This window comes from Salmo salar, chromosome ssa20, assembly GCF_905237065.1.
Source record: "Salmo salar chromosome ssa20, Ssal_v3.1, whole genome shotgun sequence".
Classification (NCBI taxonomy): domain Eukaryota; kingdom Metazoa; phylum Chordata; class Actinopteri; order Salmoniformes; family Salmonidae; genus Salmo; species Salmo salar.
Window position 1 is genome coordinate 66,918,938 of NC_059461.1, and position 17,879 is coordinate 66,936,816.

Below are 17,879 nucleotides of genomic sequence, written 5' to 3' on the forward strand. Positions count from 1 at the left end.
GAATGAGTAGGTGTGTCCAAACTCTTGACTGGTACTGTAAATCAAACTAGAAGTTGAAATGACGTCTGTGCCCAGTGGGTTATTTTGGCCGTTGTGTGTGGGTGCTTATATTTGTCCTATTTCGAAATGTGTTTTTTGTATATCCCACTCTTCCTGAGACCCTCGAAGAGTGGGGTCACGGCCAGGGTCTGCCATTATCAACGGCGACCCTGGAGCAATTAGGGTTAAGTGCCTTGCTCAATGGCACATCGACAGATTTGTTCACATTGTCGGTTCAGGGATTCGAACTAGCGACCTTTAGTTACTGTGTGTGTGTGTGTGTGTGTGTGTGTGTAATGCAGTGCGGAGTGGGGTCCACAAGACAGTGGTAGATCCTGGGCGGAGTTGCTGTAAAACCCTACCCTACAGAGCTTCCCGTCGTAGCTCACTCGACGCGCTCCCGCATTTTACCTGTTAGCCAAGCCAAGTGACAGAGCAGATGTTATACAACTGTAACTGAACACAGTTAGTGAATATCTCAGTATTTAACCCTGACGTTTACGGAAGGAAGTTAACTGATCGATATCAACGAACATATTATCAAACTTTAGGAACAGCGGAACAAGGATATCTGACATTTGCCAGGATGCACTTTTCCAGCTGTCTGTGTACCCTCCTCGTCGCGCTTGTCTACCAAGGTACTGTATGTAGCCTAACATGCATCATATTTTACATTGTTTAAAAGAAAACTGTTACATTTTATCAATATTTTAATAAAAACTTAATGGGAACTACATGGGGATTATGAGTATGTAGACGATACATCTAAAGTCAAAATGCTTGTTATTCGATTAGCAATATTGATTTCCACGGTGGTTTGTGAAGACAAAGTTGTAGTTAGTTATAGTCATGGTTGGAGGGTTATTTTTTTTTTACCATTATGGCGCATAGCATAACTACTGTGTAACTACAAGTTGAATAGTGCATACGTGGGTACAGCCTCTGGCCACACTTCGTGTGAGTGTAGAATAGGTTTCGCCAGGTGATAGTGATGTGCTCTCAATTTGGGAGAGCTGTCCTCTCATTTATTACAATACTTACAACAGTAAACCGAATTTTCACAATCATTTGTGTGGTAAACTTGTGTGGCAAACGTCCACCCCCAAACATGTACATTACGCACTCAAAGCGCACACTTACCAGTGTTTCCCCACGAGGCAGGCGCGCCTTGCATCCCCCTGTCTAATGCAACACTTTATAAATGATTATGTACTGCTTAAATACTAGAAATATATGCCTTCCAAATTAGGAATGTGAGTGAATTACTATTTGAAATTTGGACCTGATTTGGTGCATAACCGAGTTGCAGTCAGATAACCTGCCATCTGACATATCTCACAGAAAGATGTTATTCCGCACACCCTTTTCAACATTAACACGATGGAAATGCGTTGTGTTCCTTCATGGGGCCCCATCCCTTCTATGTTATACAGTCTATTGACCCAATAGTAGCTGAAATTATTTGAAGCCCCTAAGAGTTCATCATTTCTGTGTTTTTGTCATGATGAATGGGTTCAATTGAATGAATGCTGGAGATGGGTGGGGTGGTGTTATGGGGTGATTTCGTGGTGAGTCAGTTCTAGGAACTGGGGGCAGGGATGATGGGGTATTATAGGAATGAGAGTGCTGTGTGTTGGGGGAGGTGGGTAACTACATCAGATGAGGAAAAATATAGAAATTTGGCTGTTTTACTTTCTGTACATTTCTTTAAAGAAATACTTTTCCCAAGCCAACAGGTACACACCATGTGTTTAAACATTCAGTCTCAACATTTAACCAAACTGCAGTGGAGCTCTGAATAGTTCTTCGGGAGAGGGAAAGGAAACCTGGTCTCAGAGCATTTCGTAATATTTTGTATGTAAATCCGAGACACTCCATTTATGTTACGTTTCGTATGGTATGTATTAATTTGTGTATGTCCATCACCCATTTCGTATGATAGGTTACAAATTACAAATAGTATTATATGTTATGAATTTGCAAAATGTGCAGTATGTTACAAATTCTAGAAAGGTGGCTAATGTTAGCTGGTTCACTAACGTTAGCTAGGCTAGGGGTTAGGGTTAAGGTTAGGGTTTGGATTAGGAGTTAGGTTAAAGGGTTAAGGTTAGGGGAAGGGTTAGCTAAAACGGTAAAGGTTAGAGGAACAGTTAGCTAAGATGCTAAGTAGTTCCAAATTAGCTAAAAAGTAGTAAGTAGATGAAAAGTAGCAAATTTGCTATAATTCTAAAGTTGTCTGTGATGAGATTTGATCTCGCAACCTTTGGGTTGCTAGACGTTGGCGTTATACGCCCAACCAACCACCCTCATTTTGTTTTAGTCTTAAGTAACTATGTGTCTTATGTAACCATACCAAACATAACATATCGTACTAATGGAGTGTCTCGGAATAACGTACAGAATAATACGAAATGCTCTGAGAGCAGGTTGGGAAGGGAGGTGGGTGATCTGACTTAGGTCCTCCTCTGTCTGACACTGTTACATGACATGCCTGTCATTGTAAATTACAGTGTGCCTCACTTGTCACTGTCACCCACTCTTAGGTGTTTTTATTTGAACTGGGTGGAAAAAAAGAGCATCCCCTATGATAATAGCATGTCACGTGTTGACTGTTTTTCTACTTGGACTGTGTGTTGTAGCTCCGATGCCAGTTGCCCCTGGTTTTAATTTGGTTTATAGCCCTCCACACCAACATTTGATGAGTAAACATGATGCTGGCAGACAGGCCGTCCTCTATAAATGGTGAAACCATGTGTCTGTTTGCTTGTTCTATGGAGGATTGATGATAACCTTTCAATGTGCTGGTTACTCATTACACCTTCATATGCAGTGTCATTTTAAGAAGCACTATGCAACCATCTAGTTATCTATCTTCATCAAATCACAAAATCCCGTTTCATCTATCACCACACGCCTCATTGTAAATGTTGAATTGTAGTTTTTAAACTTAGTGCTCTGTTTGTGAAGGTAGTTTTCAGAATAGACACCATCAGCCAGTAATTAGATACACTGTTGATCTTTTATTCCAAAAATGATCTTCTGGCAGGCGGTTCAGGTCAATCATGACCAAAGCCTCCTACCACCTGAACAGTTTCTTTCCCTGGGCTGTGTCCCTCACCAACCGGCCATCTGGCCCATAGAAACTAAAGGACTATGCACTCTATGCTACACACAGCAAACAGCTACTGTATCTTTGAATTGTACACAGAATAACTGCACTATTACTGCATTTAAATACAGTTGAAGTCGGACGTTTACATACACCTTAGCCAAATACATTTAAACTCAGTTTTTCACAATTCCTGACATTTAATTCAGTTAAGAATTCCCTGTCTTAGGTCAGTTAAGATCACCACTTTATTTTAAGAATGTGAAATGTCAGAATAATAATAGAGAATTGTCACGTCCTGACCCTTGTAAGATGTCCTTTTCTATAGTAGAGTAGGTCAGGGCGTGACGGGGTGTTTTTGGGTGGTTTTCTTGTTATCTGTTTCTATGTTGTTTTTCTATGTTTCTATTTCTATGTTGGGGTTGTTGGGATGATCTCCAATTAGAGGCAGCCGGTTCTCGTTGTCTCTAATTGGAGATCATATTTATGTAGGGGGTTTTTCCATTTGTGTTTGTGGGTTGTTCATTTTTGAGTAGTGTTATTTTCTCTGCATCACTGTTTGTTGTTACAAGTATTTTGGTCTGTTGCAAACGTTTCACGGAATAAATAAATATGTGGAACTACAACCATGCTGCGCGTTTGTCCGATCCTTTCAACAGCCGTGACAGAACAACCCACCACAAAAGGACCAAGCAGCGTGGTAGGGATCAGCTGGAGGAATGGACTTGGGAGGAGATTTTGGATGGGAAAGAACCCTGGAGGCAGGCTGGGGAGTATCGTCGCCCGAGGGAGGAAATTGAAGCAGCAAAAAGGGAGCGACAATACTACGAGGCGCTATATCCACCAAGAGGCAACTTCCCGTGCTTACCGTGGAGGGCTGTGGAGTGAACCGGGGCCAGTCAGAGAGTCGAGCGCGGAGTTCGACACAAGATTCCGGAGAGAGGTGCTGGCGTTAAGAGTGCTGCGGAGCAGGCGTGCTGAGGAGCGAGTGGATGAACGAGCACTGGGTTATGGTGTGATGCACACTATATCGCCCATACGCACTCACAGCCCGGTGCGCTCGGTGCAAGCTCCTCACCGGTGTCGGGCTAAGATGGGCATTCAGCCAGGAAGGAGCTCAGCATGCCTGGTCTCCAGTTCGCCTCCATAGCCCAGTACGTCCTGTGCCTCCTTCCCGCACTCGCCCTGAGGTGCGAGTTACCAGTCTGGCGCCACCTAGGCCAGTTCCACGCATCAGACCTCCAGTGCGCATGCCCAGTCCGGAGTGTCCTGTTCCTGCTCCCTGCACTCGTCCTGAGGTGTGGGTTGCCAGTCCCACGCATCAGGATTCCAGTGCACATTCCCAGTCCAGAGCTTCCGGCGACAGTTCCCCGTCCAGAGCTTCCGGCGACAGTTCCACGTCTAGAGCTTCTGGCGACAGTTCCCCGTCCAGAGCTTCCGGCGACAGTTCCCAGTCCAGAGCTTCTGGCGACGTTTTTCAGTCCGGAATCTACTGAGACGGCCTACAGTCCGGAACCTACTGAGACGGCCTACAGTCCGGAACCTACTGAGACGGCCTACAGTCCGGAACCCACTGAGACGGCCTACAGTCCGGAACCCACTGAGACGGCCTACAGTCCGAAACCCACTGAGACGGCCTACAGTACGGAACCCACTGAGACGGCCTATAGTCCGGAACCCACTGAGACGGCCTACAGTCCGGAACCCACTGAGACGGCCTACAGTCCGGAACCCACTGAGACGGCCTACAGTCCGAAACCCACTGAGACGGCCTACAGTACAGAACCCACTGAGACGGCCTACAGTCCGGAACCCACTGAGACGGCCTACAGTCCGGAACCCACTGAGACGGCCTACAGTCCGGAACCCACTGAGACGGTCTACAGTCCGGAACCTACTGAGACGGACCTCAGCCCGGAGCCTCCAGCGACGCTCCCCAGTCCGGAGCCTCCAGCGACTCTCCCCAGTCCGGAGCCTCCAGCGACTCTCCCCAGTCCGGAGCCTCCAGCGAGGCTCCTCAGTCCGGAGCCTCCAGCGACGCTCCTCAGTCCGGAGCCTTCAGCGATGCTCCCCAGCCCGGAGCCTTCAGCGACGGTCCGCAGCCCAGAGCCTTCAGCGGCGGCTTGCAGCCCAGAACCTTCAGCGGCGGCCTGCAGCCCAGATCCTCCAGCGGCGGCCTGTAGCCCAGAACCTCCAGCGGCGGTCTGCAGCACAGAGCTTCCGGTATTGAGCTACAGTCCAATTCCTCCGATAACGATCCACGGTCCGGTGTTACAGAAGCGGAGGGATCTGCGGGATGAATGGGGGTTACGCCCTATACCGGAGCCACCTCCGCTGTTGGAGGATCGGAGGGATAGTAAGGTTCTGGGTTTAGCACTAGAGCCGCCATAGACATTTGTCACCCTCCCTACCCTCCCTTTGTGTTTTGTGGTTGTTTTTTGTTGTTGTTTTTTTTGCATTCGGAGTCTGCACCTTTGGGGGGGGGGGGGTGGGGTACTGTCACATCCTGACCCTTGTAAGATGTCATTTTCTATAGTAGGGTAGGACAGGGGGTGGTTTTGGGTGGTTTTCTTGTTATCTGTTTCTATGTTGTTTTTCTGGGTTTCTATTTCTATGTTGGGGTTGTTGGGATGATCTCCAATTAGAGGCAGCCGGTTCTCGTTGTCTCTAATTGGAGATTATATTTAAGTAAGGGATTTTTCCATTTGTGTTTGTGGGTTGTTCATTTTTGAGTAGTGTTATTTTCTCTGCATCACGGTTTGTTGTTTTGTTACAAGTATTTTGGTGTGTTGCAAACGTTTCACGGAATAAATAAATATGTGGAACTACAACCATGCTGCGCGTTGGTCCGATCCTTTGAACAGCCGTGACAAGAATAATTTATTTCAGCTTAAATTTCTTTCATCACATTCTCAGTGGGTCAGAAGTTCACATACACTCAATTAGTATTTGGTAGCATTGCCTTTAAATTGTTTAACTTGGGTCAAACGTTTTGGGTAGCCTTCCACAAGCTTCCCACAATAAGTTGGATGAATTTTGGCCCATTCCTCCTGACAGAGCTGGTGTAACTGAGTCAGGTTTGTAGGCCTCCTTGCTCGCAAACGCTTTTTCAGTTCTGCCCACAATTGTCTATAGGATTGAGGACAGGGCTTTGTGATGGCCACTCCAATACCTTGACTTTGTTGTCCTTAAGCCATTTTTCCACAACTTTGGAAGTATGCTTGGGGTCATTGTCCATTTGGAAGACCAATTTGCGACCAAGCTTTAACTTCCTGACTGATGTCTTGATGTTGCTTCAACATATCCACATCATTTTTCTTTCTTATGATGCCATCTATTTTGTGAAGTGAACCAGTCCCTCCTGCAGCAAAGCACCCCCACAACATGATGCTGCCATCCCCATGCTTCACGGTTGGGATGGTGTTCTTCGGCTTGCAAGCATCCCCCTTTTTTCTCTAAACATAACGATGGTCATTATGGCCAAACAGTTCACTTTTTGTTTCATCAGACCAGAGGACATATCTCCAAAAAGTACGATATTTGTCCCCATGTGCAGTTGCAAACCATAGTCTTGCTTTTTTATGGCGGTTTTGGAGCAGTGGCTTCTTCCTTGCTGAGTGGCCTTTCAGGTGATGTCGATATGGGAGTCGTTTTCACTGTGGATATAGATACTTTTGTACCTATTTCCTCCAGCATCTTCACAACGTCCTTTAATTTTGTTCTGGGATTGATTTGCACTTTTCTCACCAAAGTACGTTTATCTCTAGGAGGCAGAACGCCTCTCCTTCCTGAGTGGTATGACGTCTGCGTGGTCCCATGGTGTTTATACTTGCGTACTATTGTTTGTACAGATGACCGTGGTACCTTCAGCCGTTTGGAAATTGCTCCCAAGGATGAGCCAGAATTGTGGAGGTCTACAATTTTTTGGCTGATTTCTTTTGATTTACCCATGATGTCAAGCAAAGTGGCAATGAGTTTGAAGGTAGGCCTTGAAATACATCTACAGGTACACCTCCAATTGACTCAAATGATGTCAATTAGCATCAATCAGAAGCTTCTAAAGCCATGACATAATTTTCTGGAATTTTCCTAGCTGTTTAAAGGCACAGTCAACTTAGTGTATGTAAACTTCTGACCCACTGGAATTGTGATACAGTGAATTATAAGTGAAATAATCTGTCTGTAAACAATTTTTGGAAAAATTACTTGTCATGCAGAAAGTAGATGTCCTAACCGACTTGCCAAAACTATAGTTTGTTAACAAGAAATGTGTCGAGTGGTTGAAAAACGAGTTTTAATGACTCCATCCTAAGTGTATGTAAACTTCTGACTTTAACTGTATACTATATATACAAAAGTATGTGGACACCCCTTCAAATTAGTGGATTTGGCTATTTCAGCCACACCCGTTTCTGACAGGTGTATAAAATTGAGCACACAGCCATGCAATCTCCATAGACAAACGTTGCCAGTAGAATGACCTTACTGAAGAGCTCAGTGACTTATAACGTGGCACTGTCATAGGATGCCACCTTTCCAACAAGTCAGTTGGTCAAATTTCTGCCCTGCTAGAGCTGCCCCGGTCAACTGTAAGTGCTGTTATTGTGAAGTGGAAATGTCTAGGAGCAACAACAGCTCAGCCACGAAGTGGTAGGCCACACAATCTCACAGAATGGGACCGCTGAGTGCTGAAACGTAGCGCTTAAAAATCGTCTGTCCTCGGTTGCAATACTCACTACCGAGTTACAAACTGCCTCTGGAAGGAACAATAACTGTTCGTTGGGAGCTTTATGAAATGGGTTTCCATGGCTGAGCAGCCACACACAAGCCTAAGATCACCATGCACAATGCGAAGCGTTGGCTGGAGTGGTGTAAAACTCGCCGCTACTAGACTCTTGAGCAGTGGAAACGCATTCTCTGGAGTGATGAATCACGCTTCACCATTTGGCAGTCCGACGGACAAATCTGGGTTTGGTGGATGCCAGGAGAACGCTACCTGCCCTAATTCAAAGTGCCAACTGTAAAATTTGGTGTAGGAGGAATAATGGTCTGGGGCTGTTTTTCATGGTTCAGGCTCCTTAATTCCAGTGAAGATATACATTTTAACGCTACAGCATAGAATTACATTCTAGATGATTCTGTGCTTCCAACTTTGTGGCAACAGTTTGGGGAAGGCCCTTTCCTGTTTCAGCATGACAATGCCCTTGTGCACGAAGCAAAGTCCATACAGAAATGGTTTGTCGAGATCGGTCTGGAAGAACTTGATGGCCAGCACAGAGCCCTGACCTCAAACCCATCGAACACCTTAATGATGAATTGGAACGCCGACTGCAAGCCAGGCCTAATCACCCAACATCAGTGCCCAATCTCACTAATGCTCTTGTGGCTGAATGATAGCAAGTCCCCGCAGCAATGTTCCAACATCGAGTGGAAAGCCTTCCCAGAAGAGTGTAGGCTGTTATAGCAGCAAAGGGGGGACCAACTCCATATTAATGCCCATGATTTTGGATTGAGAATTGTTCAACGAGCAGGTGTCCACATACTTTTGGTCATGTAGTTTATATTCATTCTGATACTATACATATTATTTGTATATTTGTTTACCCACTGCTCATTCTCTTATAGTGTTATGCTCACTCTACTTAGTTGTATATAATGTAGGTAAACTTTGTTTAAATTCCTCTGTCTGTATTCTGTCTCTAAATGTTGTCTATCACTAGCAGCACCATATCACCAAGTCACATTCTGAGTATGTGTAAATGTACTTGGTAATTCTGATTCTGTTGTTTTAGAGGGAAACGGACGCTAGAAAAAACAACACCTGTTCAGGTTGTTAAAAGCAGTTCCTCCAGCTCAAACACTCAGAGCTGTGACCCTCGGCCTAGACCAGATAGTGCTGAAAAACAGGCCCTGAATGTCTTTTAGAACAAATAGTCTGTATAGATGCATTTGTTATTTTGTTCCCTGCTTTCCATCCCCCCCCCCATGGAATAGACACCATTCAGTGTCACACCTGGTATTACTCGTCAAGCAAGTGGGGCTCTTCATTTGCTAATGGACTAATCCGGCCCCTGTTCTCGTGGGGACCACACGGTTTCATTGTCTGAGTGAAACCTCCTTGAAATGTATTCATCCAATTTCTCACTCTCCGCAACCAGTTTTTGTCATGACATTATAGATAAATGTTCAGATGACTGGTGCGGAGGAAGACTTGGGCGATCTGTATTCTCAGTGTGCACTTGTGATTTTGTGCCTGTTTATTTGTATGACTGTGCACTTCCCGTCTTGTTTAGAGGTGCTTGTTCTATCTCCCATTGACAACTTATGCAACATTTTGTTTCAATGATGGAAAGCACAATAACATGAATCTATTCATCCTTAATCGTTGATGTTTATGATCCAGATTCTATTTACAAAGGAAATTGTATGCGGATGGTGCAAGACAGTGATATCAGATAATACAAATGTAATATAATTATTAACCAGATGTCCTACAGTGATATGCTAATTACATGTTTTATGACGGTATTACAGGGCAGTGACATATTAGAATAGAAATAATGTGCTATTAACCATGAGGAAAATGTCACTCTTCTTAGCTCTGAACAGAGAGGATGTCACTCATGATGACATCATCATTTTGTATATTAACCTTAAATTTACAGGCCTTCAATCTGCAGATCATGATATGATGTGAGAAATGTCATGATACTGAAAATATGGATGTTTTTAGTTAGTTATTTGTGCCTTGCATTACAGTATCGCCAGTTTGCTATACAAGACTATAGACTTATTCCTATGAGTGTCTTTCACGCCTTTTCTGAATTCATTTCCTACCGCTCATTTAGATATGAATTATTGAAAAGGGCCTCAATCACACATCATACCCAATAAACATACCCATTTTATCCAGCTTTACAAACTCTCAACTCACACTGGTAGCTCTTCATTTCCTTCAAAGGCAATGCGGGACCGTCAATGTTGTGTTTGAACTGACATTTTATGTATGTCATAGGAAATTGCCATGAGCAATGTGTTAGAGTTTAAATGGTTTCATTCTCTGAGGGTATCTCTTGCTTTTCTCAGTCTTCCTAAAGTATCATTCATGTTCTGGGAGGAAAAATAAAATAACTTGTATATTTTGGTAAGGGTTTTCTCGCTTTTGGCAATCTGGGAGAGGGAGGACATGTTAATTCTAGTAAAGCAATTGCACTATTGTGGCTCTGCGTCTTTTTCATTTAATTCAGATTAGTGTCACAGAGGCTAATTTCGTTTTAATCCAGTTTGAGGCCTCTCGAGAAAAGGGGTGGGTCAAAGATAGAACCTATCCTTTTACCCAAATGCAGTGGATGAGGGTGAGCTAGCCAATAGGGCAGGGTTCCCCAACTGGCGGCCCGCGGGCCAAATCGGCTGTCCCCATATGAGAACCCGTTTTGGTTCTGGGTAGAACCCTTTTGGGTTCCATGTAGAGGGGTTCTACATTGAACCAAAAAAGGGTTCTACCCAGAACAAAAATGGGTTCTTCAAAGGGTTTTCCTACGGGGACAGTCAAAGAACCCTTTTAGGTTCTAGATAGCACCTTTTTTCTAAGAGTGTACCTGAGTGAGAATAGGCTGTGATATGCACACGTCTAGCATACTAGATTTATTCACTCTGGTTCAATCTCTGATTTCTCCCCTGAAATGTTAAATTCTCAGTGTTCACTTAGTTTAGGGGAAAGTATTGGCACTTTCTGTTAAGAGCTCAGGATTCACTGACGTAGATGTAAAATGTTTCCGCCCTGCAGAGCTGTAGTCAGGCAGCAATGAGAACATGTAAGCCAGCCCAGAAAACAGTGTATTTCCGCAATGTAAAAGAGAGTATTTACAGACTGGACACACACAGCAATAAGATGTACAGCTTTGCTTAGAGAAAATGAAAGGGCTTGTGTGGCCAATGTAATCAGTCTCAAGCAATGACTCACAGGTGAAAAAAGTATTTTGTCTGCCTGTGACAGTTTTACACACGAGGGTATCAGTAAAACAGCCAAAGGAGTCTCAATTACACTAGCTAGTGTGATTGGCTCATCCCGATTTTAGAGAGGAGTGGGAGATACGTTCTGTTTCAACAGTCACGATTGAGATTTCCCCTTAATCCCCCCCTTATCCAGAAAACTCAACTCGGTTTGTATTGTCACTGGTTAGACAAGTTATAAAGGCCTGGGTGGGTTTTCATTAGACAGCTTAAGATATAGGACATGTTTTACATATAGATTACATTTCCAGTCACACATTCCTGCGTGAAAGCCAAAATGTTACAATTTTGTAGAATGGCACAGAACACCCTGGTATTTCTTTGAATGAAGATGCCAGCCTGAGAGTCTCTATCTATTTCACTCCCCATTTTCTCACAGCAATCTTTCTTCATCATAGCACTTCTGCTATTCACACACAAAAAATGCTTTATTTGTTATATGAAGGGAGTGACCACATTTTCGAGAAAGCCTTAACAACAGGAGTGAGATGACTGCAACAGCGCTCTCTCACTAGTCCCTTATTCCGAAATGCACCCATTGAAATGCATGAGGGTATCTTTGGTTTTGGTGAAAGCCTACAGCGCACTGGAATCAGCTCTGCCCCTATTTTGGGACAAAAATGTGAGGTTGTTTCTCGCTTTTGTTATTCACACTATCCCTCCTGCTTTCTCTAGTTTCCTGCGGACTCCCCCCGACGGTATTGTGAAGCAAGTTTCTTTTGAAACAAATGCATGGTATGATGGTGACTTCTCCTGCCGACTCCTCTCTTTGTCATGAAGATGGAACAGCACACACCCCTCTGGGAGGGCATTGAGGATCTTCCCCCTGTTCGCCCACCTCTCATATGCGCAAGGCAAGCCAAGCCTACTGGGGGAAAGTAGCTCTGGTCCATATGAAATGCTAATGACATGGCTCATCCTGAATGACACAATGATCTTAGTTGAAATATTCCATTGGAAAGCCGTAAGCTTTTTACTAGGTGTGATTTAATTAGAGTAGTTCATTAGCTATACCATTAGCTGGATTGGTAGTCACACATGGTTCCCCAAGGACCTGCTCTTTTTGGCACGTGAGTTCTCAGAACTCATAGAAGATCATTTCTCTTCTTCTTCTGTTCCTCACATTGCCTGATGTTTTCTGAAAAGAGACAAAGCAAAAACAGTGTGTCCCATAATTGAGAACCTATTAAGAGCCAGGGGAGCCCCAAGCACTAGGAACTTAACCTGACCCACTAAAGGTCAATGGGTAAACTGCCAAGATTTACACTCCCCATAAAGTGATTATATTGCCACCTATTTACATGGGGTCAGGGCTGAAACAGATGGTACTATTCTACCACACCCATTTTTTACTCGCTCTGCAGTCCAGAGTGGTCTATTGTGATGACAATGGCATTGTCCTAAAGATAAAGCAGAAATTCAAAGCGGTGGGCAATAAAATGTCATGCAATTTTCCCTTTCCCATTCACTTTGAAATCGCTTTCTGTTTGGTCAGTAACGTCAGTAGTGACTGGTCTCTATTCATTCCAACGTTATTTTGCAATTTTCAGCCATGAAAAGACAGTGTCATATTTAGTGTTGCTCCATGAAGAATCCTGCCCCAGGGATCCAAACAGAAGTGTTTTATGTCTGCATTTGACCTCAGTAGTCCCCCATTCTAGCACTGCTGATGTCCCTCATCTATCCTTCTGAGATGGCGGCACACTGTGGAGCCTGGAGCTATCTATGATTACATGCTGCTTCAGATGAACTTGCAGGAGTTCTCATTCAATCCCAGAATCCCCAACTTTCAACAAGGGACAGACATGCAGTCACTGCATATCTCTGCTTTCTGGAGAATAAACACCTGTCATTTTTGCATGCCAGGGTATGTAAACTGGTAAAAATACAGCACATTCATAGAACTCTTCCTTAGTTGCTTTGGAGCATTCTTTAAGGTCTTAAACATCTCACTCAGGAAGTTTCAGATGCATGTTTCCTCTCATGCGTTGGATTCCTGGCTGTAAATCCCAGGTGGTAAAGGGCTTTGTAAAAGAGTGGTTTTTATGCTGAAACTTATCTGGCTGTGGAGCTCTCGCTGCCTGGAATTCAAAGCCTTGTATTAGCCTTGGATGTATGGAGTTCCTTCACCTGATGCGTACATGAAAAAGCCAGAACCAAGACTTTTGTGATAATTTGTACCAATACATTTTAGTGAATATTTTATAGATTCTAAACAAAAAGCTGAATTCTTCCTTTTACCAAATGATAAAAAGTACTTTAAAGGTTTCTGGTGAGGTTGAGAACTAGATGTGAGCGAGAACTGCAATTTACTGTTTATATAGAAGGTATATACAGTACAGTGTAGTTTTAGAATGAACTCTAAATACTCAGAATTCTTCACACCAGCCCTATTATCTTAGATGTTGAACCACTTCGCATTCAGTGAAGTAAAATTATGCTCTTGCAAATGTGTCACTGTATGGATGCCGTTGATGATGAATGCCATGTAAAACTGGGTTTGATTAGCTAGTTGCTACTATGCAGTAGTTGTATTCTAACACTTCCATTGTCAGTGTCACACCTGCACCCGCTCTTCCCCGCTCGAGGGCGCCAGGCTGGCCTGCATTACGCACTCCTGCCACCATCCTTTACGTACACCTGCCTTCCCTCGTCACGCGCTTCAGCGATATTGGACTCACCTGGACTCACACAATCACCTGTTTATTACCTCCCCTATATTTGTCAGTTCCCCAGCTCTGTTCCCCGCTGCTGCATTGTCTGTCATATGTCCGTGTTACCTGTGTGCTGACGCTGTTCCTGTCTTGTTCTATGTCTGTTCCCGAATACATGTCTGACTCCCCGTACCTGCTTCTCCTGTCCGGCGTCGGCTCTTACAGTCAGACATTAGTGGGTAGGCGAAGAACCTCTTGTGCACTAATTAGATGGAGAAACTAATTGTCTAATGGGACCCATCTTGAGAGGTCAAGTAGCCCCATGTTCCTGCAGAGAATTCTAAAAAGTACTTTAACTCCCATCGGAGCTGTTAAACCAGGGTTTCCCAAACTCGGTACTCGGGGCCCCAAAGGGTGCACGTTTTGGTTTTTGCCCTAGCACTACACAGCTGATTTAAATAATCAACTAATCATTAAGCTTTGATAATTTGAATCAGTCCCCAGCACCGAGTTTGGGAAACACTGTGTTAAACCGTGACATTTTCCCGCTCATCTTTCGAGACAGCTTAAGATGGAGCACAGGAATTTGCAATGAAACACTAGAATCTGCTCTACAATGATGGAGTCTTTTGCTTTAGAAAAACCCTTCATGTTAGAGAGAAGGAATAATGTTTTCTAAAGGAATCACAAACAAATTCAGCTGCATAGTTCCGTGTCAAGTAAATGCTGCATTATCCGAAGTGCCAGCCCAGTATATGAGAGCAAAGGAATTGTAAAATAAACTTCCAGGTGTTTCATTTTGAGTAATGGAGGTGCCATAATCCATTATGCATTTGTTTGCTTTCTCACCTGTAGTAGATACAGCGAGGAGAGGATATCTCTTTTCCTAATGTAATGATAGTGATTTCATTTAAATCCTCCAGGTTATGCAATAAGAGATTCTCACAATGGAAAATGCATAACAATTGACTAGTCATATTAGTTTATGTGTTGTAGGGATGAATGGGTATGGCATTCCCCCTCTCTCTGAGGAAATCTCTGGATTATCTGTCCCATGCTCCAGGCCTTGCCACGGTGTGCTTGCCTATAAACAGATATGACACAAGCAATGCATCACAGTGGAGAGCATCACTACCCCTGTCTGCCATTACATGCACATTTACCCAGACAGTAATGTCTCCAGATGCCCTCGCCAGTAATTGGGTCGCTTTGTCACCCTTCGGCACCAGACAGCACTTTTCCGGGTTCTGATATACATACATTCTTCATTGATGTTCATGCTTCATACAGTGTTGTCTTATGTTGTGATCCCCACTCAGAATGTTGCTGTTGCTTGTTCTTTTGTCCGTTCGGACTGTTGAGAGGCTGTTGTTCTGTAAGTACGGAATGTTCTAGAGGAGGTTTTTCATTTGACTATTCAAAGTATGAGGATCCGGCACAAGGGCTCTCCAAGACAACAGACTCTTTAATCAGGAGATGTTTGCTGCGTGGATTGATTCTGTTGGAAGGATATGAGTCATACAGCTGAAATGTTGCTTATCGACAGGCTTCTGTGAAGTTATTGTGTGTTTCTGCTGCTGGTGATAGTGAAGGCAACTCAGCTCATTATCAGGGGAATCTGCAAAGCTCCTGTTCAAAAGCACCAGTGTTGGAAATTGTTCTCTACAGACAGACAGGAGGGGATAATAGGGAAATACGCATAGCATGGCGCCAGGCTAAGTGGTTTAAAGCACTTATGTTGATATATGGCTGCTCCTCTTTTGTGATGATAGCAGGAGAAAATGTAATGGCCATGGAGTCATTTGTAGTAAAACTAATGAAAATATGTTACGCCTGAGAATGAATGCTTATAAGCAAGAGACATCGAAGTGAATGGTAATTCTCAATGTGAGGTGACAGTTCTAACAATTGATTGATTTGATATTAAAATACAAGTGTTCAACTTCTCTCCTTTGAATCTGAAGAAGGTAACAATCTTACCAGAGCATAACTTTTTTATACAAGTCCAGATTTAATGTTCTCTATCCCACACAGTATATATATAAAGTGTATTAATTGTAGTTTTATAATACCCCTGTGTTTTCAAGCCTTTGAAAAAGGTTTAATTGGACGGCAGTCTGCAGTGAACTTACATAAGAAATTTTGCTTTGTAATTGTGAAGGGAAGTGTCACTGAAGTATGCCATTTTCTTGAAGAGCCTGAATGACATTTGAATGTATGCAATTTCTCATATACATTTTTGTGGCAATGCCACGTTTTAGAATAATGGGTCAAAGGCAAACATATATTACTCTTGTTGTGTACTTACCATTTTAGGCTTACTGTAATCCCGTCAAAATCCCGGCACACAAATTATTACAAATGGCGTGCACCTAGCATGCGCCATTGCGCGCATGTTGATTTTGTACCCCCACACCAGACACAATCAGGACACGCAGGTTGAAATATCAAAACAAACTGAACCAATTATATTAATTTGAGGACAGGTGGAAAAGCATTAAACATTTATGGCAATTTAGCTAGCTAGCTTGCTGTTGCTAGCTAATTTGTCCTGGGATATAAACATTGGGTTGTTATTTTACCTGAAATGCACAAGGTCCTCTACTCTGACAATTAATCCATAGATAAAACGGTAAACCGAATTTCCTCCTTCCTCAGGCTTCTTTTTTACTTCTTTGGACATTATATGGCGGTTGGCAACCAACTTTACGGTGCATTAATACAACTGACTGGAGTGTGGACGTCAGTTCATCTTTCAATCACCCACCTGGATATATGCTCCTAAACACCAATGAGGAGATGGCACGTGGGTATATGCTCTTAAAAACCAATAAGGAGATGGGAGAGGCCGGACTTGCACCGCGTTGAGCGTCACAAATAGAACCTATTTCTATTTTAGCACCTGGCCACGCAGACGCTTGCTGAGGCGCGCGAGCAGTGTGGGTGCAATGATTGAATAACATGTATGTGTACATTTATTTTGCAAAGCTCGCACACACGACGCAAGCGGTGTGGTCAGAATGTTAGAGAATACAGCTTCTTGAGGATTTAATCACATCTTATGAAGGTTGATAGTAAATTAATTATATTTTCTGTACAGTTGCCTGTTGGGGAACCGCTTTGCATTGCACACTTTAATTCACTGAAAGCCTACTTAAATTGAAAAACACATCTGCAGGTATTAAAACCTACTGACTCCCAAGCTTTATAGCCTGTATCATGCTCAACCAGTTTGAAAAATACTATAGTTTTTTGTCAGAAGTTGTAACTGTCGCCCTTTGCCATCGAGGCCAGGCGTGCAGACAGTGAAAGTGTTGTGTTTTCAACTCGTGCTGTCCTGGAGGGATCCATGTTAGTCAGTGGACTGTGTGCTCAGTCTGTTATTGGACCTACACAGCGTTCTTTCTCTCCTTAATCTCTGTGTTTATCTCTCTGAGGGGGGGGTGGATCACTGCACTCTACTCTAGATCCATGGCTTAACATTGACCTCAGGGTCAACAGGCAGAACCTTAGGCAGCCTAGCCCAGAACCTTAGAATGGCTGTTTGTGACCTGGGGGGGGGCTCTCCTTTGAGGAAGGTGGGTCATCATTTGGTGCTGGTGACATGCGGGGCCAGCACTGCTCATCAGTGATGGACGTCGGTCACACCTGTGCCAGGTGAATTACTACCACACACAAATCTCACTGCCCAAGAGGGATATCTTTCACTCATAGTCCAGCCAAAGAATAACAAATTCTCAAGTGTTGTTCGTTTCTCTTCCAAAGAGTGTGCCAAGTCCTACTCAGAAATCTTTCTCTGTTTTGTCCAGCACATTGGATGTTACTTCCTGTTAACACTTTATTTGGTTAGTGCATCTGTAAATGCTCTACAGACTGTTTAAAGACTATCAGTAACATTTCAACTAACTATCTACTAACCCTTGCTTTAACCTTAACCCTTATCCTAACCCTAAACTTAACCATAGCCCTAACCTTAACCCTTACCCTAACCCTTATTCTAAACCTAACCCTAACCTTAGCAAGCAGTTGCTTATCAACAGATAGTTTGTTGATAGTATTACCAT

At 43.6% G+C, this 17,879-nt stretch overlaps 1 protein-coding gene across 4 annotated transcripts in view; it reads left to right on the forward strand.

The window, feature by feature from the left end:
* Window positions 1-386: 386 nt before the first annotated feature.
* Window positions 387-17,879, forward strand: part of LOC106581141 (CD166 antigen homolog) — a 62,162-nt gene continuing 44,669 nt past the window's right edge. For all 4 annotated transcript variants that reach the window (XM_014162965.2, XM_014162967.2, XM_014162966.2 and 1 more), the window contains exon 1: window positions 387-677. In XM_014162965.2, coding sequence (XP_014018440.1) covers window positions 626-677 — 52 coding nt within the window. In that variant the 5' untranslated portion in view covers window positions 387-625. The remainder of the gene's footprint in view (window positions 678-17,879) is intronic.